At 38.8% G+C, this 20,217-nt stretch overlaps 2 protein-coding genes across 2 annotated transcripts in view; one reads left to right on the top strand and one right to left on the bottom strand.

Moving 5' to 3' along the window:
* Positions 1–4,570, bottom strand: part of Fpgt (fucose-1-phosphate guanylyltransferase) — a 12,588-nt gene extending 8,018 nt beyond the window's left edge. The window contains exon 1 of the mRNA XM_055614350.1: positions 4,498–4,570. Coding sequence (XP_055470325.1) covers positions 4,498–4,555 — 58 coding nt within the window. The 5' untranslated portion in view covers positions 4,556–4,570. The remainder of the gene's footprint in view (positions 1–4,497) is intronic.
* A 113-nt stretch (positions 4,571–4,683) lies between these two features.
* Lrriq3 (leucine rich repeats and IQ motif containing 3) overlaps positions 4,684–20,217 on the top strand; it is a 103,358-nt gene continuing 87,824 nt past the window's right edge. The window contains exons 1-3 of the mRNA XM_055614454.1: positions 4,684–4,825; positions 11,740–11,988; positions 13,764–14,087. Of these exons, the coding sequence (XP_055470429.1) occupies positions 11,740–11,988; positions 13,764–14,087 (573 nt within the window). The 5' untranslated portion in view covers positions 4,684–4,825. The remainder of the gene's footprint in view (positions 4,826–11,739; positions 11,989–13,763; positions 14,088–20,217) is intronic.

The raw sequence follows: 20,217 nt of genomic DNA, 5'->3' as shown, positions 1-20,217 counted from the left end.
AGAAAGAAAGAAAGAAAGAAAGAAAGAAAGAAAGAAAGAAAGAAAGACAGACAGACACACCCAAGAGGAGTACATGATTGGAAATAAACTCAGAGCTGCAATCAATGATTTACAAAAAAAACAATACAAAGAATCAATGAGACCAAGAGCTGGTTCATTGAGAAAATCAACAAGACAGACAAACCCTTAGGCAAACTAACTAAAGAAACAGTTAGTTTCTAAACAGTTAGTTTAGTTAGACAGAAAGAAACTATCCAAATCAGCAAAATCATAAATGAAAAGGGGGACATAACAGACACTGAGGAAATCCAAAAAATTATTAGGTCTTACTACAAAAGCCTATATGCCACAAAATATGAAAATCTAAATGAACAATTTTCATAATATTCCATTTACCAAAATTAAATCAAGATCAGGTAAATATATTGAATAGTCCTATATCCCCCAAAGAAATAGAAGCAGTCATCAAAAGCCTCCCTTCAAAAAAAGCCCAGGGCCAGATGGTTTCAGTGCAGAATTCTACCAGACCTTCAAAGAAGAGCTAATTCCAATCCTCTTGAAAGTATTCCACAAAATAGAAACAGAACATTACCAAACTTATTCTATGAAGCCACAGTCACCTTTATACCTAAACCAAAGACCCCCCCCAATAAAAGAGAACTTCAGACTTATCTCTCATACTCAATAAAATACTTACAAAATGAATCCAAGAACAGATAAAAGAAATCATCCACCATCCCATAGTAGGATTCATCCCATGCATGCAGGGGTGGTTCAATATTCAGAAATCCATCAATGTAATCCACCATATAAACAAACTGAAGGAGAAAAACCACATGATTATCTCCTTAGATGCTGAAAAGCATTTGACACAATCCAACATCCATTCATATTTGAAGTCTTGGAGAGATCAGGGACACAAGGCACATAATTAAACATAGTAAAGACAACATACAGCAAGCCTAAAGCCAACATCAAACTAAATGGAGAGAAACTTAAATCAATCCCACTGAAATCAGGGACAAGGCAAGGCTGTCCACTCTCTCCATATCTCTTCAACATAGTGCTGGAAGTCCTTGCTAGAGCAATAAGACATTTGAAGGAGATCAAGCGGATACAAATCACAAAGGAAGAGGTCAAAGTATCACTACTTGCAGATGATATGATAGTATACATGAGTGACCCCAAAAATTTAACCAGAGAACTTCTTCAGCTGATAAACACCTTTAGCAAAGTGGCTGGATACAAAATTAACTAAAAAAAAAAAAAAATCAGTAGCCTTCCTGTATATGAAAGACAAAAGGGCTGAGAAAGAAATTAGGGATACTACACCCTTCACAATAGCCACTAATAACAAAAAGTACTGTGGTCTGAATCTAACCAAGCAAGTGAAAGGCATGTTTGAAAAAAAAAATTCAAGTCTCTGAAGAAAGAAATTGAAGAAGATATCAGAAGATGGAAAGACCTCCCATGCGCAGGGAAATGTAGGATTAACATTGTGAAAATGGCAATCATGCCAAAAGCAATCTACAGATTCAATGCAATTCCCATCAGAAAATCAACACCATTCTTTACAGGCCTTGATAAAACAATTGTCAACTTCATATGGAAAAAACAAAAGAACCAAGAAATGCCAAAACAATCCTGCACAACAGATCGTCTGGAGGTATCTCTATCCCTGATCTCAAGCTGTACTAGAGAGCAACAGTAATAAAAACTGCATGGTACTGGCATAGAAACAGAATGGTGGATCAATGGAATTAGATGGAAGACCCAGAAATAAACCCACACACTTATGAATACTTGATTTTTAACAAAGAAGCCAAAACCATTCAATGGAAAAAATACAGCATCTTCAACAAATGGTGCTGGTCCAACTGGATGTCTACGTGCAGAAAAATGAAAATAGATCCATATTCATTATCCTGCACAAAACTAAAGTCCAAGTGGATCAAAGACCTCAACATAAAACCAGACACACTAAAATCGGTTAGAAGAAAAAGTGGGGAAGAGCCTAGAACTCATTGGCACAGTTGACAACTTCCTGAACAGAACACCAACAGCATAGGCTCTAAGAGCAACAATCAATAAATGGGACCTCATGAAACTGAAAAGCTACTGTAAAGCAAAAGATACTGTTGTCAGAACAAAACGACAGCCTACAGACTGGGAAAGGATCTTCACCAACACTGTATCTGACAGAGGGCAATATCCAGAATATATAAAGAAATTAAGAAGTTAAGCAGCAACAAATCAAGTAATCCAATTAAAAAATGGGGTACATTTTTTAATTTACAAATAAAATTAATTTACAAATAAAACAGAGAATTCTCAACAGAGGAATACTGAATGGCAGAGAAACACTTAAAGAAATGCTCAATGTCCTTATTAATTAGGGGAATGCAAATCAAAAGGATCCTGAGATTTCACCTTATACCCATCAGAATGGCTAAGATCCAAAACTCAAGTGACAATACATACTGGAGAGGATGTGGGGAAAGGGGAATCCTTCTCCACTGCTGGTGGGAATGTAAGCTTATACAACCACTCTGGAAATCAATCTGGTGCTTTCTCAGACAATTAGGAATAGTGCTTCCTCAAGATCCAGCTATACCACTCCTACGCATATATCCAATATATGTTCAAGTGTACAAAGAGGACATTTGCTCAACCATGTTCATAGCAACTTTATTTGTAATAGCCAGAACCTGGAAACACCGCAGAATCCCCTCAACTGAGGAATGGATAAAGAAATTATGGTACATTTACATAATGGAATATTACTCAACAATTAAAAACAAGGAAATCATGACATTTGCAGGCAAACAGTGGGAGCTAGTAAAGATCATCCTGAGTAAGATATCCCAGAAGCAGAAAGATACACATGGTATATAGTCACTTATAAGTGGATATTAGGTATATAATTTAGGATAAACATGCTAAAATCCGTACACATAAAGAAGCTAAGCAAGGAGGACCCTGGGCAAGTTGATCAATCCTCACTCAGAAAGGCAAATGGGATAGACATCAGAATAGGGAGAAAACAGGGAACAGGACAGGTACCTACCACAGAGGGCCACTGAAAGACTCTACCCAGCAGGGTCTCAAAGTAGATGCTGAGACTCATAGCCAAACTACAGGCATAGTGCAAACTTCTGAAAGAAGGGGGAGAAAGAAAGACCTGGAGGGGACAGGAGTTCCACAAGCAAAGCAACTGAACCAGCAAACTGGGCTCAGGGGTCTTTTCTAAGATTGATACTCCAACTAAGGACCATTCATGGAAATAACCTAGAATTCCTGCACAGATGTAGCCCATGGCAGCTCAGTCTCCAGGTGGGTTCCCTGGTAAGGGGAACAGGGACTGTCTCTGACATGAACTTAGTGGCTGGCTCTTTGTTCACCTCCCCCTGATAGGGGGAGCAGCCTTACCAGGCCACAGAGGAAGACAATGCAGGTAGTCTGATGGGACCTGATAAGCTAGGGTCAGATGGAAGGGGAGGAGGACCTTCCCTATCAGTGGACATGGGGAGGGGCATGGAAGGAGATGAAGGAGGATGGGGTTGGGAGGCAATGAGAGAGGAGGCTACAGCTGGGATGTAAAATGAATAAACTGTAATTAATTTAAAAATACAAATTAAAAAAACATAAAATAGAAGAGGATGCAAAATAAAGCGCACTAGCACTCAAAATCAAGTTTCCTTAATTAGTGCCCTTAATGTCCCCCAGCCGAGAAACATCAACTTGAGGATGCTTAACTCTTACTACAGTTACTAACTTACGATGCCCAAACTAAAGTTGCACAAGCAATCAGAATACTGCAGAAAACTCAGGATCAAACTCCCGGATGAACTCATTAAATGAAAAACTGAAATTGTAGTATACAGTGGGACCCTCTATTTTTTTTAATCAACAAAAATATTAATAGGGTTTTAACAAGTAGAAAGGGAGGAGGGAGAAGAAGGGAGGGAAAAGGAAGTGGGGGAAGTTAGCTATAATTTAATAATTCCAAACATTCTGATATTCAAATATAAACCCCTACATTTTAGGCAGTCACCAATACCATTTTTATCAGACAGCTGTTCATAGAAATGGAAGCACTCATCTGTTTTTCCTTTAAAGGCAAAGTTACATTTAGAATGTTAAAGCCATGATTGCTTTCATATTGACGCTTACATAGAAATAAACAGGAGTTACGCAGGGAAGTGGGGAAAAGGAAGAAACAAGGTAAAAACTCGTTCGGAAGCTAAGCAAATGACTTCCACCAACGAGCTAAGCGGTGAATCAGTTACATTCACACAGCCTTCACAGCCACTAGGTAACTCTTATTGCTTCTCCCTGACAGGTAAGCTGAGGCACGCAGAGAGCCACAGAAGAGCAGGCAGGCCAGGCTGTGCGGGACAGGGAGGACAGGAAGGGGCGCCGGACAGGAAGCGTCCGCGGGGTCCTTGAAGGAGCCCTCCGTGCACGGGCCTACGATATTCAGTTCCGCAGCGGTACCTCTCAGTTCGGAAAATCTCCGCAGTTTCCGCAGGGCGGCTTCGCGGAGAGCCGCCATGGCCGACTTCCGGGAGTGCACACAGCACACATGCGCACTCCGGAGCCCGCGCTGGCTCGTGCGTGCCCTACGTCACCGCGTCCCTGGAATCTCTCTCAGGCCGCATAAGCGCCGTTTCTCGGGCAACGCTCTGTGCGGCAGATGGGGCCCTATCCGAGCGGGCGGCGCGGCTGTCTATTTCCATCTTTCAATGTCTGACAGCCAGCGCAAGGCGCGCCAGAAGGACCGACCCGCCCATGATAGTGGAACCATCCATCACCAGATGCTGAGGTGACTTCCCCACAGCTTCTATTCCTGTCAGAGGCCTTCCATAGAGGCAGGCCTGACCTCAGTGCCCTCATCAGTTAGCCACCCTCCCAGGCCGATTCTTGAACTTGCCTTTAGTCAGCAACAGCTCAGTTGTGTTCACTTGCTTCTAGGAGATGCTGCCAAAGGTGCCCAATATTGGGAAGCGTCAGCCTTTTGAACATACTTTCATTGGCTGTTTATATGTATTGTAGCGTGCTTAATTTATAACGAGTTCTACAGATTAATCACTTTAACGTTACACATAGCACAGAGTAACAACATTTAAGGAAGACAGACATTTCAGTCTGAATCTCAGAAATCCTATCATTCCCTACAATTTGAGTTGAGAAGAGCCTCTTCATTAAATTCATACTCAGAACTCTGCATAGCATCTCCTTAGGAACTCACTTAAGTTTCTGAGTAAGCTTCGGTTTTCACTGAAAGACTTCACCTCGGCGTTTAATTCCTTAGTCAAAGTGGAAACATTTGTGGGGAAGAGATTACTGTTTTACAATACTTTCTTTGCTAACAAAGAAAATTTAGAAAATACAGAAAGTTATAGATCTGAGAGTAAGAGCAATAGAAGTCAGAGTTTGTGAACTGATGTCATCCCAGGGTTTTGGTGAGTTGTCTTATGTTTAAAGGGGACATAGTGAAATGGGCAGTAATGGAAGTAGATTTATTTGGAGCCTTCTACAGTAGCACAAACACAGAGCTTTGTTTGGAGGCTACTGCAGTAGCACAATCAGGAAACATTTGGTGGAAATCTAAAAGAGTAATGGGGGTTGGGGAGACATTGCTTGGACTGTAGACACATTCCAGCAATACAAAACCAGAAACGTGTCCACTAAATGAGTGGGGAACACCAGAGAAACTAGCAAAAGATGCCATTAAATGAGATGAGGAAAGCCATATATGGGGAAGAACAGTGAATTCCTAAGAGAAGACCTTTCATATTGGATATGTAGAACACATGTGTGTATATATAGTGGAAATTGTTGTATGTGACTGTGTGCATTATGTATGTGGTTCCGGAAATCAAGACAGGTCTTGCTAGAAACTTTTGTGAGTTGTCAGAATACAGATGGGATTTGTTTTAACTTCAGAGCTAGATTGAGATCCAAAGGGAATAACAAAGGTCCGAAAGGCCTACATATTTGGGTACCATACATTCTTATAAGCGGGAAACAAAACAATAACTAAATTTGAAACTGTTGTATGGACTTCATGGCCACCTTCCCATTCCAGGCTAGAATGGGTTTGCTCTTTCCTGCATTTGTGCAGGTCTGGTGCATATTGTCACAACTGCTGTGAGTTCATGGGTGCAGCTGCCCTCTGTGTCCACCTCCTCTGGCACTTACTGTCTCTTCACTTCTCTTATGCAATGATCCCTGAGCCTTTGGAGGGAAGGCTGTAATATTGATATATCAGTTTCAGAAGCTGAACATTATGTAGTCTCAGTCTCTACACACTGACCAGTTGTGCATCTCTGTGTCAGTTGCCATCTACTTGCAAAAGGAAACTTTTCTGATGAGGGTTGACAAATGCTCTCATCTACAGGCCTAGTGATTTGTCATGAAGAGTAAGTTTAATGCTATGTCTGTTCAGCAGGTTAGCTTCTGCAGTAGATCCTCGTGACCTGTGTTGCCACAGGTTCCAATAACAGTGCCTGATAACAGTGCCTCTCTTTTGAGGAGGGTGATTTAAATCTGTAAATTCAAATCAGAAGGTTGTTGATCCCATGAAATTCTTTTCACTATATAGTAGCAGCTGTATTTTGCCAGGTCAGTCATTATAACTTATACATGTTCTCCTCAGAGCTGAGGAGGGGTATGAACCATTTATAGCTGCTGGGAGAGGGTGAGTCTGTTTTCTTTAAGGCTGTGGCCTCTGGTAGGTCAGTCATGATTCAGTGGATGGCCCCACATACACACAGTCTGTGTATGTAGGCTGCACAAAATGGACTCAATGAATGTTAACAAACGGGGAGATAAAGCTGTTTGAATAAACATATTGCATTGTTTAAAATGTTTTAAAATAAGTGAGTTGTAATGATCAGTAGGATAAGTAATTTGCAATATAAAGCTTTATATACAATGACGCAGCTATATAAAATTATACATAGCTGTATATATTGTATACTGATGCAGTGGTGCATAAAGTCACTTTTAATTGGATAGAGAGATGGAATTTTGATGTTGTATATGGATGGGTACTGATTGTATGAACATATTTTTAAAAATGATTTTATGTGTTAGATTAAAAGGAGAATTAAGAAAATCAAGTCAAGTGCCTGTCTTGGAGAAAAGATAGTAAAACACTGATATCCAAAATAATACAAGGTACTCAAACTCAACAATAAGGTAACAGCCAACCAAAAAATAAACAAAGGAGTTGAAAAATGCTTTATCAAAAGACATACTCAGATAACAAATAAGCACATAGAAAGATTTTCAGTATCATATATCGGTAGGAATTACAAATTTGAAAAGTGAGGTACCTCTATATAGCTATCATACTGGCCATGATTCAAGATATTGTTATACCAAATACTACTAAGAATATGAAGGAATAATGTCTCAGCCTGTTGCTGATGGGGATACAAAATAGCAGAGCTGATTTCAAATATATAGGCAGTTCATCACAAGATAAAGCATATTATATGAGCAGAAAGTGGGCTCCTTGATATTAATCAAAATTGAAACAAAATACATACAGAAAACCAGCAAAAATGTACTTGTAGCAACTTTGTAATCTCCCAAGATTTAAGTCAGCTAAAATCTTTTTAATAGGTGACTGGATTGATAAAGTATGCTGTATCCATGAAATGTAATGTTTCTGCATGCTTTAAAAGTGAGTTATATTAAATGCTGGGCATCAAAAGAGGTCCTTGGTAGTACTAGGCAGTTGCTTGACTGCTGAGCGGCATTCACAGTCTAAAATGAATTTCACCGGAGAATCTACTACCATTACTCTGGCAAATGAAAAGTATTAAAGTGACTCCTAATGATATTGTTAGATCATAGGTTAGAGCATCTCTCATCCCTCATCAGAGAAGCTTCTTCCTGCAGCAGAAGGAAACTGAAAGGATCCCTCAACTGGTTAAGATGCAGAGAAAAAAAAGACAGAACATTGCTTAGTCCTAAATGTTTGAAATTTCATGTGGAACAGTTAGTGGCTCCAAATGAAAGTACACCTATTTTCTGCTTTGCAGCCTGACATGTTGGTCTTTTGAGGACATGTTGCTTGTGAGCCCTTGTCAACACCTAAAGTTAGCCAAACTACACCAAAATGGAAAAGGAAAAGTAGGTCTTTGGAAGGAGAACCCAGGAGAGGGTTCCACTTTGTACAATCAAAGTAAACAAGACATAATGTAGGTACAGCTTGCATCTCGGGGTCTATAGAACTCAGCATGTTATAGACATGTGGCTCCTTGTGCCAGGTCTATAGCGCTAAATGTGCAAGAGTGATTATTTGTAATGTAAGCTAATCTATGTCAGAGTGTCCATACATTTCCTGATTAAAAGACTCTGCATCTTTGGCTCTTATATATAATATATTATATATATTATACTACTACAATTTTAGGCCAGGATATTAAAGAATCTGTTATTTTGATATTAGTGTCATATGAATTTCAACATTTATTTTTATCTGGATTATGTAGATTTAGTCTATTTGCTGTTGGTAAAAACTGTTTCTTCTAATAGGAAGAATAGTGTATCTTGCAAAAAGCCACCAGGTAGACTGTTCATGCTATGAATCCTTCTGAAGGTAATGTTTAACTGTCTTCTATAAAATCTGAAATTACCCCACAGTGAGGGCAAATTCATGGATATGGAAGATACCATAAAAGGTTATATAATAAAGCATTAACCTAAAACTTTTAGATTCAAAGTCCAAATGTTTTTTATAACTCTTAATACTAGTTTTTCTGTTAATTAGAGCATTAAAGACACACATTAAAGATGACTGCTTTCTTTAGGATATGTCAGTCTGAGTGGTGGCCTTTAATTCCTATGGCTGTGTTCATAGGCTCTTCTACAAATGTTGGGCTTTTATCAACTTATTAATAGTTTATAGTGCTTTTTACCAAATTGACATTAAACCAGAACAGTAATTTATGCTACACTTAGGTGTAGCTTTGATGTCTTGTGTAGAAATGATTTATTTTGTAAATTACATGTGTCCTATTTGTGGAAAATGAAGTTTTATTTTCCTTTTGGTGTTTAGTTTTAGTAAGGACAGTGGTAATTTTTCAATGTTAGACATTTAGCATATTGTGGAGATATTCCCATCTTCTGATATCTTCAATTTCTTTCTTCAGACACTTGAAACTTTTTTCAAACAGGTCTTTCACTTCCTTGGTTAGAATCACACCAAGGTACTTAATGTTATTAGTGGCTATTGTGAAGGGTGTGGTTTCCCTAATTTCTTTCTCAGTCCTTTTGTCTTTGGTATATAGGACAACTACTGATTTTTGAGTTAATTTTGTATCCAGCCACATTGCTAAAGGTGTTTATCAGCAGGAATTCTCTGATTGAATTTGCTCAACCATGTTCATAGCAGCTATATTGGTAATAACCAGAATCTGGAAAAAAAACCCAGATGTCCCTCAACAGAGGAATGGATACAGAAATTGTAGTACAATTACAAATGGAAGACTGCTCAGCAGTTAAAAACAAGGAAATCATGACATTTGCAGGCAAATGATAGGAACTAGAAAAGATCATCCTGAGTGAGGTATCCAGAAGCAGAAAGACACACATGATATATACTCACTTACAAGTACTTATTAGATATATAATTTAGGATAAACATACTAAAATCTGTACACATAAAGAAGCTAAGCAAGAAGGAGGACCGTGCGTAAAATGCTCAATCCTCACACAGAAAGACAAATGGGACTGACATCAGAATAGGGAGAAAACAGGGAACAGTACAGGCGCCTACCTCAAAGGACCACTGAAAGACTCTACCCAGTAGGGTCTCAGAGCATATGCTGAGACTCATAGCTGAGACTCTTTGGGCAGAGTGCAGGTAATCTTCTGAAAGAAGGGGGAGAAAGACTTGGAGGGTACAGGAGCAACAGAAGCAAAAATCTGGGCACAGGGGTCTTCTCTGAAACTGATACTCCAAACAACGACCATGCATGGAGATAACCTAGAACTCCTGCACTGATATAGCCCATGGCAGCTCAGTCTCCAAGTGGGTTCTCTAGTCAGGGGAACAGGGACTGTCTCTGACATGATCTCAGTGGCTGCCTCTTCGATCACCTCCCTGTGAAGGGGGGAACAGACTTACCAGGCCACAGAAAAAAAATGCAGCCAGTCCTGATGAGACCTGATAGACTAGGGTCAGAGTGAAGGTGAAGAGGATCTCTCCTATCAGTGGACATGGGAAGGGGATGAGGGAGGGAGGGTAGGATTGGGGGGGAACAAGGTAAGGGGCTACAGCTGGGATACAAAGGGAATAAACTAATTATTAAAAAAATAAAAATGTAAAAAGTAGTGACATATTGTGGAATAGAAGATTGTATGGCAGTTAAATCTTTTTATTTGAATTACTTTATCCATTTTTATTATCACTATATATTATCAAATAATATGTTTATCTTCAGGTAGATTTTTTTTGAATTTTATTTTTTTCTTATCAGTTACATTTTATTAACTCTGTATCCCAGCCATGTCCCGATCCCTCATTCCCTCCCAGTCCCTCCCTCCCTCCCTCATCTCCACCGTGCCCCTTGCCAAGTCCACTAATAGGGGGGACCTCCTCCCCATTCATCTGATCCTGTTTTATCAGGTATCTTCAGGACTGGCTGCAAAGCTCTCCTTGTTGTCCTAACAGGACTGCTCCTCCCTTGGGGGGTGGGGAGGCCAAAGAGCCAGTCATTGAGTTCCTGTTAGAAACAGTCCTTGTTCCCCTCACTATGGGAAACCAATTGGTTACTGAGCTACCACAGGCTACATCTGAGCAGAGGTTCTAGGTTACATTCATACATGGTCCTTGGTTGCATGTCAGTCTCTGAAAAGACCCTGTGCCCAGATATATTTGGTCCTTGTGGAGCTACTATCCTTTCCTCATCAGAATAACTCCCCTTCTTTCTTATGATTCCCTGTACTCTGCCAAAGGTTTGGTCATGAGTCTTTGCTTTGAAAACACTGCTAGTTAGAGTCTTTAAAATGCGCTCAGTAAACTCCTGTCATATGTTCAATGCGCATCCCATCTGTCTTTCTAAACGAGGATTGATAATCTTACCCCATGTCCGCTCTCTTGATTATCTTTTTTAGGTGTATAAATTTCATTATGTTTATCATATCTTATAGGTCTATATAAGTGAGTATATACTGTGCTTGTCTTTCTCCTTCTGGGATATTTCACTCAGGATGACCTTTGTAGATCCCACCATTTGCCTGCAAATTTCATTATTTCCTCCTTTTTGATTGCTGAATAGTATTCCATTGTGTAAAAATACCACAATTTCTGTACCCATTCCTCCGTTGATGGACATCTGGGTTGTTTCCAGGTTCTGGCTATTACAAATAAAGCTGCTATAAACATGGTTGAGCAAATATCCCTTTTGTGTACTTGAGCAAACTTTGGGTATATACTTCAGGTAGATTTTTAAAACTTGAAAGTAATTATTATCTTTAGTATATGTTTCTGTTTATATTTCTGTACACATATATATGACATGTACATGTGGATATCTTTAGAGGCCACAGAGAGGGTGTCAGATCTCCTGGAGCTGTAGTTACAGGCAGTTTGAGCTGACATGTTGGTGTTGGGATTCAAATTCTAGTCTTCTGAAAGTATAGCTAGTGACTTGAGCTACTGAGCCATTTCTGCAGGCACCTGAGTCATTCTTAAGCATAAATCTTCATCTTTCCTAGATGTTTCATGGAACAATCACAAAAGAGCTTACCAGTCATGAAGAATGGAGTCACTACAATGAAAATATAGTAGAAGATCAGAAAGATTTTGTGTTTATGAAGTATAATGGCCTTCATCTGAAGTCCATGGAGAGGGTGCAGTCCTGCATCTCACTTAGAGTGTGCATCTTCTCTAACAACTTTATTACTGACATTTATCCACTGCAGACCTGCATAAAGCTCATCAAACTTGATCTCCATGGAAACCAGGCAAGTACTTATGTCTGTTTACCCATTAAGTTATGCAGTAAACCTACAACACTTTTCCTGTCTTAGTTAGGGTTTTTATTGCTGCGAAGAGACCCCATGACTATGACAACTTCGTTTGTTTGTTGTTTTATTGTTTGTTTTTTTTTGAGACAGGGTTTCTCTCTGTTTAGCTTTGGTGGTCCTGAAACTCACTCTGTAGATCAGGCTGTCCTAGAACTCACAGAGATTGTGACTGCTTCTGCCTTCCAAGTGTTGGTATGAATGGTGTGTACCTCCACCTCCTGGCCTGTGACAACTCTTACAAAGGAAAACATTTAACTGGGTCTGGCTTAAGTTCAGCTGTTTAGTCTGTTATCATTATAGTGGGAAGAATGGCAGTATGCAGGCAGATATGATGCAGGAAAGGGAGGGAACAGCTCAAAGTTCTAAATCCAGGGCAAGTGAGCCACACTTAGGCATGGCTTGAGCATATCAGACCTCAGAACCTATCCCCTAGTGACATGCCTCCTCCAACAATGGCATACCTCCTAATAGTGCCACTCCTTATGAGCCTATGAGGGTCATTTGCCTTAGCACCACTACATTCTGTATCATCAGTCCATCTTCAAAAGTCCACATAGTCTGTTAAGATTCAATCCTGTTTAAAAGTCCAAAGTTCAAAGTCTCTTCTGAGACTCATGTAATCTCTTAACTGTAATCCCCTGTAAAGTCAAAATAAAAAAGCAGATCGCATACTTCCAACATAACATGACATAGGATATACATTAGTATTCTAAAATGGAAGAAAGGGAGCATAGTAAAGAATTACTAGGGCAAGACAAAATCAAACATCAGCTTTTCTTTCAAACCACCACAATGCTTATCTCTTGAAAATATAAAGAAAAAAATTAAAAGACAGAATAAGGTGCATAGAAACAAGACATAATATATAATCCAAAAATTTTAAATGAAATTATGCAAAAGCAGGCTTTTCTTTGCTTTTCTACAATATCAGAAGAGTCCAGATCTGACAAGTCTGTTCAGGCAGGCAGGCAGTTCCCTGAGCCAAAATATTCCTCTGTGACTTTGTGATGAACCCTTGTTCAATATGATCCTTGTCTTTATTACAGTCCTGTAAAGGGTAGAAGGACAGCAAGATTCCTAAAACTGCTTGCTTTGCCTTCAAGAAGATATCAAGGTTTGTCATTAGTTGTATAATAAAAATCTTTTCCTGTCCATACTAGTTCCGTGTTTCTGAATCTGGACATGAAAAATTTTATGATTCAGTTATCAAGCTCCTAGAAGTTCCCTGTTTTTTTCTTTTATGTCTTATGCTTACCAATACCACTTACGAATAATATAAATGATCTAAATAGTTTCTATGGAAGACTCTAACCTTTGCAGAGATGTTTTTTCCAGGTAACTACCATTAGTTTCATTCTTATTAACACCAGATTTTATAAGAATTGTTATATTATCCCTACTCTGGCTTTAAGTGAGAGGCCTTAAAGTGAGAGTTGGGTAGTGAATTTCCAAGGGCAGTGAAGGCTCAGTTTAGGTTTTCCTCAGCACTTGAACTTTGAAAAAAAAAAAAAAAAAAAAAAAAAACAAACAAACAAACAAAAAAAAAAACACCTTCAGGAAAATTGACATTACCATTTCATCATTCAGATAATTGGAAATTCTGGTTTTGGTTATTTTTTAGCCACTAACAATGTGCAAAGCTCTTATATTAAAACTTGTACCATGTTCCATGGAGTTTCAAGGAACTATTCATGTTTTAAACATTGTTTCAGATAAAGACTCTTCCAGATAAGAAATTTTGGAGTGGACTCAAGAACCTAAAGCTCCTCTATCTCCACGACAATGGGCTTTCAAAGCTGAAGAACATCTGTGTACTGGCTGCTTGTTCAACCCTTACAGGGCTGACCATGTTTGACTGTCCAGTGAGCCTAAAGAATGGCTACAGGCACGTTCTTGTCAATAGTATCTGGACTCTAAAAACTCTGGACCACCATGTTATATCTGATGAAGAAATTATTCAGAACTGGCATCTTCCAGAGAGATTTAAAAGATTCAACCACAGGCTATACCTTAACATTTGCTCATCACTGAAAAAGGTAACTCATTCAATGAATGTTTCCTTCAAAATCAGTTCATAGATATAAAATTTTAACTTGAAATTCTATACTTAAGTATGTAATCTGTTTAACAGTTTTGTTCTGTACCTTTTATAAACTATTTACTGATGAAACCATTAGCAATGACTTTATATCTACTTGTATATCCCTTACACAACCATGTCAATCTTAAAATCAAATTGTGTTTAAATGCATTTTAACTGTAAGATATTTATTTGTATATATATATTGATTCTTCTGGAAACTATTTTTTTAAACTTTTTAATTGTAGAAATGGCATAAGACAGTTTATATTATTATTGAAAGAGGGTAAAATACTTACTTATTTTTCAATAGAATTAGTGATATTGGAACAACCAGACATATTATACATAAATACTGAAAGAAGTTCTCAGAAAAACCTGAAACTTGAAGTTACACATTATTGGACATATTTTGAAAGATAAGGATTCTTTGTAGTACTTGAGTTTTAGGACAGACAAAATCTGGAAGGAAGGCTAACACTGCAGCTGTTAGAAAAACAAACTAATTAAACCAGGACAGAGGCTGAAGATGGGTTTGCAGAAAAGTGTTTTCCAGTGTGATAAGAATGAATGTGAATTCATATCAACAGACTGCATTTTGAGGGATTGCTGGGTAACTGGCTCCATCACTGACTACACTATGACATTATCTTGAACATATTAAGACATTTGTGACACAATGAGGTTAAGTGCCCTCATGAGACCCTCACTGCACATATGATCTGTCATTGAGCAAAAGTAGCCATGTGTTACATGGCTGCACTTATGGACAGAATTGTAGAGGGAAAGTAAGGAATTAATGTGGACACAGTCAAGCTGGGTAGGCATATGTATACCAGTAATAGAGTGCTAAATGCAAAGTTGCAAGCATGTATTGTAACTGCCTGCAGTCCTTAAATATTTTGAGAACATGATTTTACAATATTAAATGAATACATTGTTGGATTTGGTAGTAGTTTTGTAATTATTGTAAAAAGGTAAAAGTGAGGCAGTTTTAAGCCTAGTATCTTAATCTGTACCCTCAAGGCAAAGAATCACTTAGGTTGTGCCCTGTGGTACAGTATATGTGATCTCTTTGAGGATGGTCAAAATGCTGAGGCTCCTTCAAGGAAGGGGAGGGGAGGGAGACAGCAGAGATGAAGAACCCAAGTTTCTCAGTATAGTGAACTACTGCAGTTATACCTGTTCTCTAATACTGTGTGCTCTGCACATGAATGGCATTGCCAAAGTTCATTAAAGAAAACTCAGTATTTGCTGGAGAGGAAAAGGAGTGGGGGAAGGAAAGGAAAAGGAAGAAACTAAGAACATGAAAGGCTTAAAATTTAGGCTCCTTTGCTCTAAAAGATGTGAAGACCTTTCAGAAAAGATCTATTTAGTCCTCAGTATCCCCATTGACATGGAAAGGCTTTGCCTTTAGAGAAGAAAACAGCAATGTGAACATTAAGAACTCTGAGTTCAAGTCTCTCTTTTTCAGGATCCTTAAGCCAACATCATTACCACAAAGAAGAGTAAAAAGATTTAATGGTCTAAGTTTAATACATAGAATGTAAGAGATGAAATAAGGAAACAGATTTCTAATATTTTGAGCCTGAATGACTGGCATAACATAAAATAACTACATGTAAACTTGTGGTAGAAATATGAATTTGATCCTCTCTCATTTTGTTTTTGTTTTGTATTTTTATGGGAAAAGATCAAATATGCTTTAAAAATCAAGAGCTAGAATTCAGAGGGAATGTTCTCAGCTTGAGGTGTGAACCCAGATATTTGCTTGAAGTCATAGTTGAAGCCAGACACTCTCAGGACAACAGAGAGATCAGTAAAGATAGAGATAACAAGAAGCCCTTGAAGCATACTCTCCACGGAACACGCTGGACCGAGTGAGGATAAAAGGGAACTGATTGTGGGAGGTGTGAAGACAAGGAAGACACACAGCAGTTACTATCATTTTGGTTAAGGGGAAGTAATAAAAAATGTAAAATGTTTCCAAAGGATAGAAAAATTAACACTGAGGTAGTGTTGAAAGGCAGGTGGATGTGAAAAGTTGTTCCTGGTTGAGAATGTCACTAGCTTGCAGGCTCCAGGAATTAAAGGGCAGTGATAAAGTGATTGTTACTGTAGAATGTCTCCCCAGAAATCTATAATGTGAAAAGTAAAGCCTGAATTGTAGTAAATACGGTACATGAAGGAAAACATTTTGACTGAACAGAAAAAAAAGTTAAAAATTTAAAAATATGGTAATAGTTGAAAGAACAGCACTTTCTAGTCAAAAATGTATCAGGGAGGCATTAATGGAGTCTGCCGTCCCTGCTGAATGTTGGCTACTGTTGCTGTCCAGGGACAAAGAGACCTCTGTTCATTTCTGAACCTCTGATGGGCCAGCAGTTTCCAGGGAAGAATTCTAGCTTCATGGTCACACAGATGACCCTGATGAAACCAGCACAATGAAAAGAGCAAAGCAAAACATACTCTTTTCATGAGTATGTGTGGCTCTTATTGGGAAGAGGGGCCAGTACAGGAGGAAGGCATGGACTTGTGGTAATCAGAATATATGAAAGTGTCAAAGAAAACACTCACTCTAAGCTACTGAGCCATTTTGGAGAGAGTCTGAAGACTGCACACATGGAACAAGCCCTGAGCCGGAGGCTTAGAAGAAGTGAGCAGAAGTAGTGGAAAAGAACTGAGAGACCTGTTGAACAGAGGCTTGGACTTTGCCCTCTGAGTGTACAGTGCTGCTCTACACAGCTGATCATGGAAGGACTTAGCAGAATGCACTTGAGAAGGGACATACATGAGTCTATGGAAGTAATAGTATCAATCTATCCATCCTTTATCATCTTTCTGCCATCTATCCATCTATCATCTCTATATCTATGTATCTATCTATCCATCCATAGATCTATTATCTATTTTCTGTTTATCTGCCTGTCTGTCATGCTGTATTTTTATCTTTTTTTCTATCCTGTCTATGTATGTATGTATATATGTAAGTATGTATGTATGTATGTATGTGTGATCTAGCTATTTATCATTTATCAGTCAGTCATCAAGCTTCCATCTATTTACATCTGCCTATCTAGTCTTCATAAATACAGAAGTGATTTGGCTAAGGAACCAATCGTATCACCTGGAATTGCATTTTGTTTTTCTGCAATAATAAAACAATTGTTCAAGAATTTTATTATTTGTAGTATAACAAAGAATTCAGGTATGAAAGTGATTCTGTCTAGTTAGTGATGGAGTGAGTGAAGAACATCTACTGTAGCCCCTTTCTATTCCATTATTGGTTATAATCCATTTTCTGTGAGTTTCCTGAGTTTCTTCATTTCCAATGTTGTGTGGTGAGTGAGACTGAGGGGATAATGATCTGCAAAAGCTCAGGTCTGCTATGGCTGTCAGCATAGGTGGTAGGAAAACAGCTCCTGCTGGTATTTTACCTGATTGGCTTCTGCAGCCTTAAAGGGTAAAGGGCTCCTGTGGCTGCCACAATCAGAGGTTATGTAGAGGGAGAAATGTTTTTAAGTAGACATATTTTTAATAAAAAAAAATCGAGATCAATATTCTATTAATGACAAAGAAGAAATGATAGACCTTGTAAGGCAGCTAATACTGTCTGTCACAGATGATAAATACAGGAATGATAATTAAAATATTTAAAAACCATTGTTCTTATTTACAATGTGAATATCAAAACTGTGAAAGTATATTCATCTAAGTATCCAATAATAATTTCATGGCCCTTAATTTTATGTATGTATGTATTTATTTATTTATTTATTTATTTATTTATTTATTTAGCTGTTTATTTATTTATTTATTTGTTCGCTTTACAACCTGGTTGTAGTTCCATCCCTCTTCGTCTCCCAGTCCCACCCTTCCTCCCCCCTCCCACCACCTATTCCTCATAGGTACTCCCTTCCCATCCATCCCAACTCATCAAGTCATAGCAGGACTGAACATGTCCTCTTCCCCTGTGGCCTGGCAAGGCAGTCCCACTAGGGGGAAGTGATCAAAAGGCTGGCAAGAGTATCCACATCAGACGCAGTCCCCACATGAAGCCTAAGCTGCCCATCTGCTATATTTTGTAAGGGGGTTTAGATCCAGTCCATGCATGCAACCCTGTGTCCTTGTTAGTTGGCCCTGTTGGTCTTCCTGCGGAGCTCCTGTCACTTCCAGGTCCTTTTCTCTTTCCTCCCACTTTTCCTCAAATCTCCCTATGCACTGCACAATGTTTGGCTCAGCATTTGTTTTGAGTGTTGCTGGGTAGAGCCTCTCAGAGGAAAACTCTGTCAGGTTCCTGTCTGCAAGCTTAGCTTAGTATCCTTCATAGTGTCAGGGGTTGGCACTCTCTGATAGGATGGGACTTTGGTTGGGCCAGACATCAGTTGGGCATTCCCTCAATCTCTGTTCTATCTGTTTTATCTTTATCCCTTCCCGTCTTGTAGGCAGGGTAAATTTTGGATGGAAGTTTGTATGGGTGGATTGGTGATTCTCTCCCTCTACTAGGAGACTTGTGTAGTTAGAGGGTGTCCTCTTCAGTCTCTATGACCTCTGCTATTAGGAATCTCTGCTTGATTCCCCCTTATATCCTCCTAGGCTCCTCCTAGGAGCCTACCCTGACTTAGGTCTCCAGCTTGTCACAGAGATACTCCCATCTTCGGTTTCTTTTTTTTCCATGTCCTTCTGTCCTCTTGAACCCACTCTCCCAAGGCCTGATTTCCACCTTCATATTTTTTTTTCTGCCTCCTCCCCTACCTTGTTCCCTCTCTTCAGCCTCTAACTCTGTCTGTGCTACTTCCCCTTCTGAGTGAGATATATGCAGCTTCCCTTGGATCCTTTATGTTACTTATCTTTTTTGAGTCTGTGCCTTGTCGAATGGTTATCCTGTACTATACAGCTAAAATCTACTTATAACTAAGCACATATGTGTGTGTCTTGCTTGGTCTGGGTTACTTCACTCAGGATGATCTTTTCTAGTTCCATTCATTTGCCTGCAATTTTCATGATTTCTTTGTTTTTAATGGCTGAGTTTTATTCCGTTGTGTAAATGCACACAGTTTATCCATTCTTCAGTTGAGGAACATCTAGGTTGATTCCAGATTCTTCCTATTATGAATAAAGCTTCTATAAACATACTTGTGCAAATGTCCTCATTGTATGATGGAAGGTCTTTTGGGTGTATGTCCAGGAGTAGTATAACTGGGTCTCGAGGAAGAGCTATTCCCAATTTTCTGAGAAAGTGACAGATTGATTTACAAAGTAGTTGTACCAGTTTGCACTCCCACTAGCAATGGAGGAGGGCTCCCCTTTCTCCACATCCTCTCCAGTATGTGCTGTCACTTGAGATTTTGAATTTAGCCATTCTGACCTGTGTAAGATAGAATCTCAGAGTCGTTTTGGTTTGCATTTCTCTGATGACTAAGGGTGTTGAGCATTTCCTTAAATGCTTCTCTACCACTGAAGATTCCTCCGTTGAGAATGCTATGTTTAGTTCTTTGCCCATTTAAAAAAATTTTTTTTGTTGTTTATTGGTGTTCAGTTTCTTGAGTTCATTATATATTTTGGATATTAACCCTTTGTCGGATGTTGGATTGTTTGCTTGTTTGTTCGTTCATCTGTCTATCTATCTATCTATCTATCTATCTATCTATCTATCTATCTATCTATCTATCTTAGAGATGGGAGTTTACTTGGTTTCCCAGGCTGCTCTGATTTCCTCCCATTTTGGAATAGAAGAAATCCCATTGTTACATTTAACATAGTACTGCTGGCTAGTATATATTCAGTACAGAAGCAAAGAAAACAGGCATGGAGAATGGGAGAGTAGGTACAGAGCTCCAACTTTGTTGAAATTATCACCTATGAGTGATATCTGATAATGCAAACAAGACTGTCTTACAACTTGTTATCAAAATAAGCAGCTCTTAAGATGGTAGATAAATGTGTGAAATTCAGTCTTTTCTATATGCCAGCTACAAAATGAAACTGAAATTATAACAAAAGATATAGTCACCATATGCAAAGAACAACAAATCACTTGATTAAGTTTTGTATGACAAAGTGCATCCCAGGGTGAGAGGCAGAGA

This window comes from Psammomys obesus, unplaced genomic scaffold (genome assembly GCF_907164565.1).
Source record: "Psammomys obesus unplaced genomic scaffold, mPsaObe1.curated_primary_1811, whole genome shotgun sequence".
In the NCBI taxonomy this organism is placed as follows: domain Eukaryota; kingdom Metazoa; phylum Chordata; class Mammalia; order Rodentia; family Muridae; genus Psammomys; species Psammomys obesus.
The sequence above is the reverse complement of the archived record's forward strand: the minus strand, read 5'-3'. Positions and strand labels throughout refer to the sequence as shown.